Source organism: Pseudonaja textilis, chromosome 3 (genome assembly GCF_049901715.1).
Source record: "Pseudonaja textilis isolate UNSWEBS1 chromosome 3, rPseTex1.2, whole genome shotgun sequence".
NCBI lineage: Eukaryota > Metazoa > Chordata > Lepidosauria > Squamata > Elapidae > Pseudonaja > Pseudonaja textilis.
This window is the reverse complement of record NC_141992.1, coordinates 154,969,098-154,982,892: the sequence shown is the minus strand read 5'-3', so window position 1 is coordinate 154,982,892 and position 13,795 is coordinate 154,969,098. Positions and strand designations below refer to the sequence as shown.

The 13,795-nt window shown below is 33.4% G+C and overlaps 1 protein-coding gene across 11 annotated transcripts in view; it reads left to right on the top strand.

The window, feature by feature from the left end:
• The window catches only part of OSBPL1A (oxysterol binding protein like 1A), a 75,199-nt gene that overhangs the window by 52,379 nt on the left and 9,025 nt on the right, over positions 1-13,795 (top strand). For all 11 annotated transcript variants that reach the window (XM_087931172.1, XM_087931174.1, XM_026699282.2 and 8 more), the window contains 8 exons: positions 6,715-6,790; positions 7,808-7,942; positions 8,362-8,459; positions 8,797-8,979; positions 9,469-9,576; positions 9,828-9,917; positions 10,115-10,241; positions 13,523-13,639. In XM_087931172.1, the coding sequence (XP_087787298.1) occupies positions 6,715-6,790; positions 7,808-7,942; positions 8,362-8,459; positions 8,797-8,979; positions 9,469-9,576; positions 9,828-9,917; positions 10,115-10,241; positions 13,523-13,639 (934 nt within the window). The remainder of the gene's footprint in view (positions 1-6,714; positions 6,791-7,807; positions 7,943-8,361; positions 8,460-8,796; positions 8,980-9,468; positions 9,577-9,827; positions 9,918-10,114; positions 10,242-13,522; positions 13,640-13,795) is intronic.

The window sequence follows — 13,795 nt, the reverse complement described above, 5'->3', positions numbered from 1 at the left end:
GCTCCACCATTGACAGGAGTTTAGGCTCTGTCAGAAAACTTAGTACTACTACTATAACATATAAAGCTAGTTTCTTCACATTTGGGCCACAGCAGTAAAATGTTTGTAGAACAGGGAAGCAAGCCATTCTGTTTAGAAGGCAAGATAGTTAACTTTCGAAAGTACCTCAAACCTAGATTAAGACCAAAATCAGAGTGAAACGATTGGTCCTGATTAGTCTGAGTGTAGAGCAATATGAAATGGAAAAAAATGCAAGAAATCACTTTTAATGTTTATCATTCTAAGTCAGGATTTGTCACTAAGGTTTGCTGAGCAAGTCAGATTGCTCAACAAACCAAACAAATTTAATGGTTTCAGCAGTTTCCTATCGATTTGTTCCACTAGTATCCAAACGCCCCAAAGCTAGAAAAGTCCATTCACCCTTTGAATACATTTTGGGAGGTAAAGTTCATATGTGCAGGTTGTTTTGGCTTTGGAGTTTTTGTTGAGGTTGAGTGGGTAGAATAAGCCTTTTGTATCCATTTTGTGTGTGTGTATATATAGGTGTGTGTATAGATAGATAGATAGATGATAGATAGATAGATAGATAGATAGATAGATAGATAGATAGATAGATAGATAGATAGATAGATTAGATAGACACACAGACACACAGACAGAGAGAATACTTACTTGTATCATGTGTTTTCCTGCATATTTTTGAGAAATGGTTTTTATGTGGACATGCTTTTATGGGAACTCAGTATGTATTTTATGTGTTTATCTGTGTAACTGTCTATGCATCACTAGTCTGCCTTCTATAAAAATTGACACTTTATGGGAGGAGAGAGAGATTGAATAATCTTATACTGAAGAAGAAACAAGAAGAAATAGGCACACAAAGTTTTCAGTTTTTTAAAGCTGCACTTGCTTTGTAGATAAGCAAGAGGTGGGGAGAATAGATCAAGATAGAATTCTAAGTTCAAATATTTCAAGCCATGGTAAAGCAGATCAGGATTTGAAAGTATATTCAACCAAGAATAAAAACATAGTTTGTTATGTCGAGGAAAGTTAGATACCATACAAACCACAATTAGGCAAAAGACATCCTGAAAGGGTTGAATTAATATATGTTAGAGATGGACTTGGATACGAACAGTGGTGGAGCTAAAACTGAATTCATGTAAGAAGGGTTTATTTGATTTACTGTGCTTTTTTTACCCTCCTGGCTCACTGATACAATCTTGGATCATTACTAAGCTATTGAGATAGTTTTCATGTTCTATTTTTCTCTACATATGTAATATTGAAAGTACATGGTTGAAAAAGCTAAGAATACCAGGAATACTTGCAAAACTAAAACTATGACCAACATTGATGGCTACTGTTCTGCATCTTATGTCCACCCTGAGGAACAAAACCAATACTTTCCACTTGATGGGTAACATTGTCTTACCAACTTCACTATTTCCAGAGGGAATTTTCATTCGAAATTCAGAAGTTTGCCTTTTTGGCATGTCTATGCACTAAGAAGTTTATTCTATGAATAGCACTACCATTGAGACCTGAAGATCATGAGTTAAACATAAGAAAGAAATTTCCAAAGTTGGTAGAAAAGGGGAAAAAAGCAACTAAACAATGGCCATAAATTCTGAGTTGAAGAAGAAAAATAAAAGGGATGAAATGGAATATCCTGAAAAAAATAACCAGGTACCAACTTGTTTGAAAACACTATATTACAACATTTTGTAGTAGATTCTGTTCTGTAATAATGAAAAAACAAGAATAGTTCTGTTTCACATATTAAAGAGCCTTTCATCCCAAAATATCTGAGTCCCTTTTTCTGTCACACCCAGGATCCCCTTTGACTCCAATGACTGATGATATGAGTCACTGCCATTTTGAGGCAGAAAGTGCATGAAAATGTTAGTGTAAGCCACAAAATGAAGTAGTTTAAGAAAACAAGTATACAACTCTACAACTTTCCCCAAAGCCATGAAAAAAATATGTTTCCAGCATTACAGTCCTACACAGAATATCTACCCTCCATGGCTCTGAACTCCTTCCAAATGTTGAAGGTGGCTCTTTACTATCAAAAGATGAGGCCCATTTTTATGGGAATAACACTCAAATGTGATTATATAAAGAGGGAGAGAGGTTCGCCTAAAACCAGATCTTGAATTTATGACTGATACACTGCTGTTTGATTTTGCTTTTTTGGTTTATTTCATTTATATCCCGCCATTGGACTCTCCTATCAAGAGTCTCAGTTCTATGATCATTAAGCTCCAAACTAACTTAACTGAATGTTTTTTGCTCAGTTCTCATGAGCACTAGCAATTTAACGTTCCCTTGCTTTTTCTATATTCCATCTTTTTGATCAAATTGATCTGCTCAATTTAGTGTAGTCTAAACATATGTTAGCTTGCCAAATCTTTCTAGCCAATTTGAAATATTTTTTTATCACAATTCTTGTTTTTAATGGTTTGAAAATAGTTATGGGGAACTGTCATAAATATTTGGAATAGTTCAGTTTGAAGCACCTCTGAAGTATTATTTTAAATGGACAACATCCTTTTTCCAAGTTGGGATACTAAAAACTAAGGTGTGTTCTTTACTGTACTGCAAAAACATAGTTTTGTGGCAGTTTGTCTAAACTAATCATAAAAAAATGTGTTTCCTGAAATTAAAGACATAATCTTATAGTTTATTTATTAAATTTATATGCCATCCACTTCACTATCAAGCAAATCTGGGCAGCTTATAATGTAAATAGCAATATAAAACAACTATAAATAAATAAGATTAAAAGCATTAAAACAGGCACTAAAACTTAAAACATTTCATTTTCTGCCACCTTAAATGCACATGTGGTTTCTGTTTTAGCAAGCTACCTTTAGCTCAAAATTTATTTTGGTACTAGTTAGGCATAAGAAGTAATTTATAAATAATTTATTTTGTTAGTATCTTGATTCATAATATCTTCTCATGCATTCTAATAGTGAAGAAAAAAAATATCCAACTATAAAGTACTGTCATGTTTCCATACTAATAAGGAACATTAAAAACCTGATCCTAGAAATGAGAAATATTTTTTCTTGGTCCACAGTTCAAAATACATGCAAATAATTTTCTTTCTGATGATCTTCATACAGCTTATTTCTGAAATGGAAAACATTTCTCTCACTTGTGAATTTTCTTTCAGATATCCTGGATCAAGGACTTGTCCTATAAAAGGGACTTCCTGTCTGTCTTCAAGTAGATCAAAATGTTTACTGGATGCAGGTCTATCCTATGAAAGGACCACTGCTTTTTTCACAGATATAGTATTTGTAAATTAGCTAACAGACTGTTTCAAGGTAGAACCTCTAAATGGAAGGGGAAGACATTTTCATAAGAAGATACCTCACAGTTTAAATATAGGTTTTATGACTTCTACCTACATAGCCTGGATCTGTTTATATTTTTCAAGGGCTAAACATTTCAAAGGTTTTTCAGTGTCCATCAAATTCTTTGAATAAAGTTTGATTGGACTCAAGTAACACAGATGTAACAAGGGATTGCCTTGTATGTACATGTAGTTTATGTGGTATATAATATAAAAACTTTTTTTTCTTTTGAATGAAAGAACCTGCGATTAAATTTTGCCAAAAACAATTTCTGTATTTGTATGCAATCTTAAAAGTGACCATTCACTGATCAATTCTGTCTTCACTTTTGGAATGATGTTGTTTCTTTTTTTATTTAGTCTAATGCAGTCTTAACAGTTTTGCTAATCAGAGGTTGCAGGAACTAATAACTCGTCTATATTTTCCATCACATTTGCTTTTTCTTTCTGGCATCTTGGATTCTCCTATGCTACTCAGTGCTAAACATGACATCATGAAAATTTGAACATGCATCATCTGCAATGAAGCATGCAGGCAGGAAATGAATAGAGTTATAGTAGTATAATAGTAGTTTGAGAATGACCTTAGTACTCATCTAGGATACAGGTGACAGTGTAAGCTGTTCATTGTGATTCCTCAATAGTGTTGCTAGTAAAATGTAAGTAGGATCATTTTAGTAATTGGACAAAAACCAGCCAAAGGAGGACATTTGCTGAGGGTTGGAGCTAGCTGAAGTATTGAACTTAAGAAGGAAGTCGTTGGAATTATTTTTTATAAAAAATATTAGGAGTGGGTCAGTGGGATTAAGGTGGTTTTCTGATGGCCCTACAAGAGTCAGAAATGCAATTGTGGAGTAAGGAGAATAAAAGGTTACTGTTTTTTGAAGCTTTCCTCAACCTCAGCTGAGAAGTCTAGAAAAATATCACTGGAGGGTTTGGCAAAAAATTGAAAATTTGTGGGACAGAGCATTATAGTTCTGTTTTAGATAATCATGGAAGTTCTAAAAGAGATGGTAGAAAATCTTCTCTACCTCTTCCTTCTTGACTTATTTGAGATGGCAGAGTTGACTGCATGCCATTCGGGAGTTTAAATAATGTGTGTAAAAATGTGGTCCCTTCCAAGATTTTGAGTAATTGCGGCTTAAACAATATTTTTTTTACAGTAGACATCGGGCTAGTTTGATATGTCTCCACAATGGCTGGGACTGAAAATTGTTTGATTACTCAACCAGAATAACAGTACATTTCTCCTGTAATATCCCAAAGCATAAAACATCCGTTGAATTATATGGAGGCAATTCATTTATGTTACTTTAATTAATATAGTATATACAATTCCTCAAGTCAAATAGTAAAAAACAGAATAAATTATCCTTTAGAGAATTTTTTTCATACATAGTAATGTATGAAATTACTGTAAGTAATGTTCTTCAAGGTTATCTTCTATTTTAATATACTCAGAATGCCTGGCTTATGAAATATTGCTTTTTTATTTTTACTTTTTTTTTTTGGACATTCAGTGTTTGTTCCTCAGCAGATGGTTGGACTAAAAAATTAAGATCCCTTCCAACTTTGATTCCATGATTTTGGTATTTAATGTATTTTGGAGATTAGTTCTGCAAATGTATTCTGTACCATAAGGATTTGTGGCCAAATTCTCTCTTTCAATTGCATTGTTTTACGCATAGTTTGAAATTCTGCTTTTCTATTTATCTTTTCTGTATTTTTCTGTAATCCGCCTCGAGTTGCCCTATTGGTGAGATGGGCAACATATAAATAAGTAAATAAATAAATTTCACTTGGAATGATAGTTTCATGGTGGTTTTAACCTATCCATCTAAAGAATGAATGAAGCATTTGAAGATAGGAATACACAGCCAATATCCCTGATTAAAAGCTAATCATTTATTAGAATGAGTGATGGGTTTTTGAAGTTCTAGTGATGAAAAAAAAATCAGTGTTTCCTGATTTGCAAAAAGTTGAAGGCATTTGGGCCCAGTACAGACAAGTAAAAAAGAAGCTTTTCTGAAGATGAGCTAGAGGCATAAAGAACTTTTACAGCCTGCACAATGCATGTTCATTTTTTCTGACCGTTATGGGCTCCATGAAACTAGTTTTCTGGGCTTCTCTGCTTCAAGCTATAACTGGGGAAGGTCGCAGTTATCTTGCATGACAAGTTATGCTGCAAAGCTCATCTGTGTTCTGGAGTGACTCTTGCAAGAAACAATTGACCAGGAATGTCGTTATTTTTTGTACAATTTCAGATTAGTTTTGGAGATTTTATAAACTTACATGTAAGAAAAAACATGTACTTATGTAGTCCTCTCAAATTGGGAGGCAGGGATGGCTATCCAGAACTATTTTTGCCCTCCCAACAGTGGGTATTCCCTAGCTAATTAGTTTTTCCAGTAATAGAATTCAGTTACTATTGACTGTTAATAATATTAACTGTGACTAAATACCACTGAAAGGATTTGATTGCAAAGAATTTAACACAATTTACCAATCCTACAATTTAGTAAATTGCAACCACATTGGGGGAATCAACATTAAGATAAGTCTCAGATAAGTCTCTGTGATCCTCAGTTTTACTTCAGGAATGGACAGTTTTCTTTTTTGGAGGTATTCCATAAAGCTTTGCATACTATGTCAAAGACCGAATTCCAAAATTGGGTGGAGTGAGGAACTGTTTTAGTGCTTTGAAGAAGCTCAGACTTTTAAAAGCATTTAGTTTAAGCCCTTAATAACCTACCCACAGTTGGGGCGGGGGGAGCCAAAAGGTTAAATTATTTAACTACATGCTCACTCACTCATGGGAGGCTCCAATAATACAATAATCATGTTGGCATCTGTAACTTACAAGTTTTTAGAATACTTTTTATGTCTAAAGCAATCTGGAATAGGAACTGAATGGGGTAGAAGTCTTTATAAGCAAGTAATTAAAATTGAACAAATTCCTGTAGTGTAAAGCAGCTTCTAGAATTCTAGCTAGCACAAGAGACTGAGAATTCTGGGAATTGATTTCCACATAAGGAAGGTGAAGGAGTCTCCAGTGCTCCAATATATAAGGCTCACATCAAAACCCTTATCTGCACTTGTCTCAAAACCAGAGGTGTGTTTTTGCTTCCCACAAAGCAGGTGGAAGTTTTATAATAGGATGCATAACTGGTTTGAGAATGTATTCGTCATGAGTGAGGAAGTGTGGAAGAAAAGTTGTTAAAACCTGGCTTCTAGTGTTAAGGTACATAGGCCTGTGTTCACGATTTATTTTAAATAGTATAAAGTATATTCTGTGTAATTAATCCGGAAGCATATTAAATAACTTTCTTGCCTCCACTCCAATCTAGGACAAGCTTGCCCTCTCCAATGTTTTCAAGAAATGACTTCAGTATTTGGAGTATCTTGAGAAAGTGCATTGGAATGGTAGGTAAATATGATTTTTAACAGAGCCTTATTATACTAACAAATTTGTATTGTTTATGGTTTCATTATGTTTTAATCACAGCATTTCTGAAATAAATTATTGTGTATTTTTTATCCCTATAGAATGCATTAAAGAGTGCTTCTAGTCCATTCCATCACATTGTCAAATCCTTTTTGTCCATTTATTTACTCATTTATAAAATCTCCAGTGTTTTATTTTCAGCCCACTTAAACTTAGGAAAACTAATTGGCAGTGTAAAGAGATATAAGGAGAGAAGAATTATTCAGAAAGTTAATATACTTACTAGGCGTTGTAGTGTTTTCCTACAAACATGGAGTGAGAGTACAGTCTTTCAATATACTTTCTTCCATTTTCCATTAGCTTCAGGCAAGATCACTGAGAAACTGTAGATTTGTACTGCCAGCCAGGAAGTTGTTTGAATATATTAAATATCCTACATGCATGTTAATAGAAGAATATTTTGGATTTTTTTTTTTAAAAAAAGGTATATAGTGCCTGTTAAGTGAAATCACCTAGTCAGTATTGATTCTTTGCACTAATAACATATTAAAGATAAATATTTGCTCAAGTAGTTGTTAGACACTGTAAAGCAGAGACTAATAAGGGCTTGATCTTTCCATTCTTATGTAACTTTGGTTTTACAATAGTATAGTGTATATATTAACTTGCCTTCATGCTATACATAGTTTTTCTCTTATCCATTTTATCATTTCAACAACCCTGTGAAAGAGATCAGATTGTGAGTACAGTGGTCCAAAATCACAATCTTCAGATTCAGTATGGATATACAATTCTTTTATCTAGACTTGAATATGATACTCATTAGGCCATATTGGCTGTTCTTTAAGTTAGTAGTATAAATTTATATCTAGGTTTATGTTTACTTCTTTTGCTAATAATCTAACTTTGTTTTTATGGTAAACCAAAACTATTCTGGGATAAGTTATATAAACCTTCACACACACTTTGTAATATTGCTTTTAAATTTCTTCTAGGAGCTGTCCAAGATCACTATGCCAGTAATTTTTAATGAGCCCCTGAGTTTCCTACAGCGACTGACAGAATACATGGAGCATACATACTTAATTCATAAAGCCGGCTTGCTTCCTGACCCAGTTGAAAGAATGAAGGTACTTCTATCTCAAGAGTTGGAAAACAATTGGGTTGTTTATTTCTAGAAAACCTTATGAATTTAAGTGAAGGTTATTTGAAGAAATAAATTATAATTAGATCTTTCTTTACAGTGATATTATAAAAGTGAAGCTACTGAATGTCTGACCTGCAATTTAGCTTTAAGCAGGTTTGTTTATCTTCTTAAAAAGTAATGGTGATAATTTAATCTCCCTTTTTAACATTTTAAATGTTTCTCACTACCTTTTTCATATGAGAAGAGAACCAGAACGTGTCTGTATAGTCATTAGAAGCTGAACATGAGTCAAATGAGACGGATTTGACTTCATGAGAATGAATGCTCCAAAAGCTGCAGATTAAATAAGATTTTTCTAGTGAAAGTCAATAGAAATAAGTTATAAAATTGCTTTTTCAACAGTGTGTAGCTGCTTTTGCTGTCTCAGCTGTAGCCTCTCAGTGGGAACGTACAGGAAAGCCATTCAATCCATTACTTGGAGAGACATATGAACTTGTCAGGTAATAAATGCATGATTAAACTTTTCCGGGTATTCTTTCTTGGGCATGAAGTGGAAAGACAAAATTAGCCCGCTGTGGTTTATGCAGTATTAAAAGTATTGATTCCGTACTTAGTAGCTAGATTAGTTAAAGTCTTCATTTGAGAATTATCTTTTGTGTTTTTTCTGTGTAGTTCAGTACTATTGGTATATTAAGAAAACATAACTTGCCCTCAAATATTCCAGTAATAATTAAAATTTTGATTTTTTTTGTGTGATAAAAATTGATATGGAAATGTTTGTGTTTACCCCATTTTGTAGTTAAACATTGCTAATTATCACTTTATTTTCCTGCATAGAGAGGATCTTGGATTCAGACTCATTTCGGAACAAGTTAGTCATCATCCACCAATCAGTGCTTTTTATGCTGAAGGACTGAATAATGACTTCATATTTCATGGTTCCATATATCCTAAACTCAAGTTTTGGGGAAAGAGTGTTGAAGCAGAACCAAAGGGAATAATAACTCTAAAGCTTCTTGAGTAAGTTGGTCAGTATTAATCTTGGACTAGATTAGAAATTGCAAGCAATGCAGACATAGAATGAATGGAATTTAATCCATTGTGTGAACACAAATAATAGTAAAGTATATATGACTGTTTTACTAAAATCGCTTTTATGTGACTTATAATAAATTGACCTTAATAATCTATATTTGACAAGCAGGAAACTACATACAGTAACATATGTAGCTTGAAAATAACTGAACTATTCTGAAATGGCCATGTTTTTAGGAATTCATATTATTATATTAATAAAACAATCTTCTATCAGTGGATCTTTTTTTTCCTGGATTATCTGTGGTGTGGAAAATAAAAAACAAACATTTGTGTGTGATTGATAGTATCACATTTGCTGTTATATTGATAATGGGAAAGAATAATATCTTGATTTGTGCACTTTGTAAGACCATATGGTCATTTTAAAAGCCTTGTATGAATCTTAATTAGTTTTATTATTTTCCTTTTCAGACACAATGAGGCATATACATGGACGAATCCTACATGCTGTGTACATAATATTATTGTGGGCAAACTTTGGATTGAGCAATATGGAAATATGGAAATAACCAATCACAAGTAAGTTGGAAATTTACTATTTGGTTTGAAAATTAAATTTGCTTCATATTAAACATTAATAGAACAACTACTTTAATTTCAAGGCAACAATAAACAACAAGTAATGTTGTCACTGTAAAGAAATAGTAACCACTAGTAGATTAGAAAACCAGTATCCATGCTGAACATCAAAGTAGTTTTTTTTAAGTTCCATTAGCAGTACACTTCAAGGATAATGTATATATTTAAGCGGTTTAATATTTCTTTCATAGAACTGGTGAAAAATGCATGCTAAACTTCAAGCCCTGTGGCCTTTTTGGAAAAGAACTACACAAAGTTGAAGGCTATATTCAAGATAAAAGGTAAATAAAACCATGTATTACTAAAATATGTGGGGAGAAATATTTCAGGGATGTAAATATTTTGATAATGTGGTTCAAATACAGTATTGATAACATTCTGTAGAGTCTGCTTTGTGTAACTTTGGTACAAAATAGGAACTTAGCTAATCCAAAACAGTCATATTTCTAAAATGAATTGTTTTTGGGTGGTTTGACAGCAAAAAGAAACTGTGTGCACTCTATGGAAAATGGACTGAGTGTTTGTACAGTGTCGATCTTGCTACATTTGAAGCTTACAAAAAGAATGACAAGAAAAACACAGAAGAGAAGAAAAACAATAAACAGGTATTAATAATACTAAAAATAGAGTATCAACCATAATTTCTCTTTAAATATTGAAAGAATAAGTATTCTGTTCTGAAATAACTGTTGGAAGATATGTACGATTTTGAAAATTATTCCATAAACTCCATACTTTCTCAAAGAGTTCCAGATATGTTAAGTTTTCTTTTCTGGGATTCCAATGACTTATCACATACTGTAGGCCAATTCAGATAACCACTAGAGATTTCATTACCATGGTTTCCTCTCATCTCACTTGTGAACCAACATCAGACTACTTTCCACTTTTGATATACTGTAAAATCTATATCATACTAGTTTGGAACTCCTCATGAAAGCCAGCAAATTTGGTGCCAATATTGTAATTAATGGGTGAATGGATGGCTTTTTGACATAGTAGCCAGGAAGAAAACTTTTGAGCAATAGAGTAAAATCTTGTAAACAAATTAGATTAGAAGATTGATAGATGATAGACAGAAGCACACACGCACATGGAACTTGGCTTACATTTTTTCTATTAAATTATTCCGATAAAATTAAAATAAAAACTGAAGACAAAAACAGAAAACAGGTAAGAGGAATGCTAGCATTCACATTAATAAACTTCAGATAGTCATTCAAACTAGTGGCTTGAATGGCTTGCTTAATACCTAGTAAGTATAAATTTAGAAACCTTTGGAAATATTTCAAAATAGGCAATGGCCTTATTTCCATTACATTTGTGATGTTATTTGCTTTGACCATAGATTAATTATTGCAAGATAGGTTATCATTAAAAGTTGTGAATTTCTTTTTTTCTTTGTTCTTTTTTAAGATAGGGGATTGTAGTACTCTTAAATGTCCCAGATTATGTCTGCTATGGGGTTCATCAAATAATGCAGAAAAAAGCCAATTTGGTCTAGTGGTTAAGGCACTGGGCTGTAAAGCAGAGACTGAGTTCAAATCCCACCTTGGCCATGAAAGCCAATTGGACAACCTTCGACTCTCTCAACCCAATTCTAGTCACCAGGTGGTTGTGAGGGAAATAGGAGAAAGATGTTGTGTTGGATATGTTCACTATCTGGAGTTATTTGTAAAAATAATAAACACAGGATATAAATAAATAAAAGACCTCAAGCATTTAGATTATGACATTATTCAAAGTACATTTAAAATAAAGGTAATTTTTATTTACCAAGGTAATCCAGCCAAAAGCTGATTAACTCTTTTTGATTTCAATGGTTTCACTTTTGGATGATTATGTTTTCAGTCAAATTGGGTATTTACTTATGTCCATTTAGAATGTCTTCATTTTAAATGCTGCTTTACTTGGTAGCTGTATCATCAGTCATATATTAATGATATTCTAAATACAAAAAGACTATAAAATTTTCTGTTGATTCCAGGGGAATAAGGACATACTATGCTTTTCTTCTTACATACTTTGACAAATATGGTTAAATAAAAACTTGCTAGTTTCAGAGCAAAATACCCACAATAAGAGCATTGACTTGGTCCTGAAGTACTATATAGTCAGAAAAGATACGGAATATCACAGCTCAATCTATGGGAGAGATTTAAAGTTGAAGTTCTTTTAGAAATTGTTGAAGTGTTCTAGTTTCATCGCCCACTACAAAGGCTTAAATGTACCATAACTTGACTCTATAAATTATAACTGAGGGAGTTTAAATTTGCATATTCCATATACATGAAGTATGATAAATGAGGTTTGTTTGTTTCATGGAGACTATAAAAATTATATATTCAAAATGTTTAGGTACATACAGGCATTTTATATATTTGGGTCATGGCTTTTATAATAAAATTTCATGTTTGAAATTCTTAGTTGCAATAATTTGCCATGGGAATTGGCTGTTTGAGTAAGCGTTGTCTAATGATGTACATGACTTTTTATGGAAGAGTAATTGCAAAAAGATATCTCTTCTATAAGCTATATGACACCAAAATTTTCACCACATTACATAAAGGTCCATGAACAAAAGAAGTAACCAAAGTACTTGGAATTTGAAGCAGAGATGTTTGTTTAGTAATATTTTCATAGAGCCAAGTACTATTCTAAATTATTTATAAATATGGCTCTGCTATCTGAAAAAGTAAAAAGCCAGTACCAGCACATATTAAATTTAATTGAAGCAAAGGCGTTTTAAGCTGTTTCTTAAAACCTGGGAGGAACTGAACACTTCAAAAACAAATAAAGCAGGACAGGTATTTCTAGTTTGGGACCTGCAGAACAAAAAGGTTTAAAAAGCAAGAAAGAATTGAGAAACAAAAAATGCAAGTAGAAGAGTGTGGCAAAACACTTGCTGAAATTTACAAACATGCGTTGGTTATTCTCAATTACATTATATCAGATTAGGCAAGTATATCCCACTAGCATTTTGCAGTGCTTTTGTTTTGGGGAATGTTCACCTTGGAATTAGAGCATACCCACTGTCTAATTATCTAATGAAGGGGTCAGTCACAGTCTTCATATACTCTTGATTTCTGAATTGACTGCCAAGGAGGGGCTTATCTTTCTCTGGCTTCTTCAGAAGCTAGTTGAGGGCCAATCAATTGCCTTTTTCTGCTGGCCGTAGGAAGGACGGTGTTAGTCCTGCTTAATGAAAAAGGACCCTTTTCTTCTCTGCTAACTTGTTTGCTTTTTTGTGCATTTGCCAGTAGAGGCAAAGCAAATAATTCAATACTGCAGCCAACCAGTGAAATACTCTAAACTTGGACATGCCTCCTCAGAGGGAAAGAGAGATCTTCTCATCAAATCTTCAGAATTATTCATTTTTATTATCCATTTGCCTTAAAGGTTGGTTTGTCATTGTAAAGATGGTATCAGTAAAAAAATTAAGACATTCTAGATGTTCTTTTAGCAGTTATTTGTATAGTTGTATAGAAGCGTAGTGGCCTAGCAGTTAAGGTGCTGGGCTTGTCAATCAGAAAGTTGGCAGTTAGAGACCCAAGCATCATGTGACAGGGTGAAGCTCCCATTCTTGCTGTAGTTTCTGCCAACCTAGTAATTCAAAAGCATGCAAATGCAAAGTAGATAAAAACATACCACATCAGTGGGAAGGTAACAGTATAATCATGCCAGCCACATGAGCACAAAAGCATCATTGGACAATGCTAGTTTCCTTGGCTAGGAAGCCGAGATGAGCACCAATCCTTAGAATCAGACACAACTGGACACGGGAAACCTTTTTATATAGTTGTATATAGAGCTGCATTATGTTTACAGAGCTGCACTAAAATGTTATTTCTGGATGTAATGTGCTGATTTTCACACTACATTGTAGACAGGCAATTCTGATGAGCCGGATGAGATGCCCTTGCCAGAATGTGAGAGTATGTGTGTGATCCCTGGAAGTGTGTTGTTATGGAAAATAGCTCCAAGGCCTTCAAACTCGACAGAGGTGAGAGAAGCCTTGAATTCAATAGTATACATCAGTGTTTTTCAACCTTAGCCAGTTTATATGTGGACTTCTTCCAGAATTCCCCAGTCAACAAACTGGGGAATTTTGGAAGATGAAGTCCAAACCACTTAAATTGCCACGGTCGAGAAACATTTG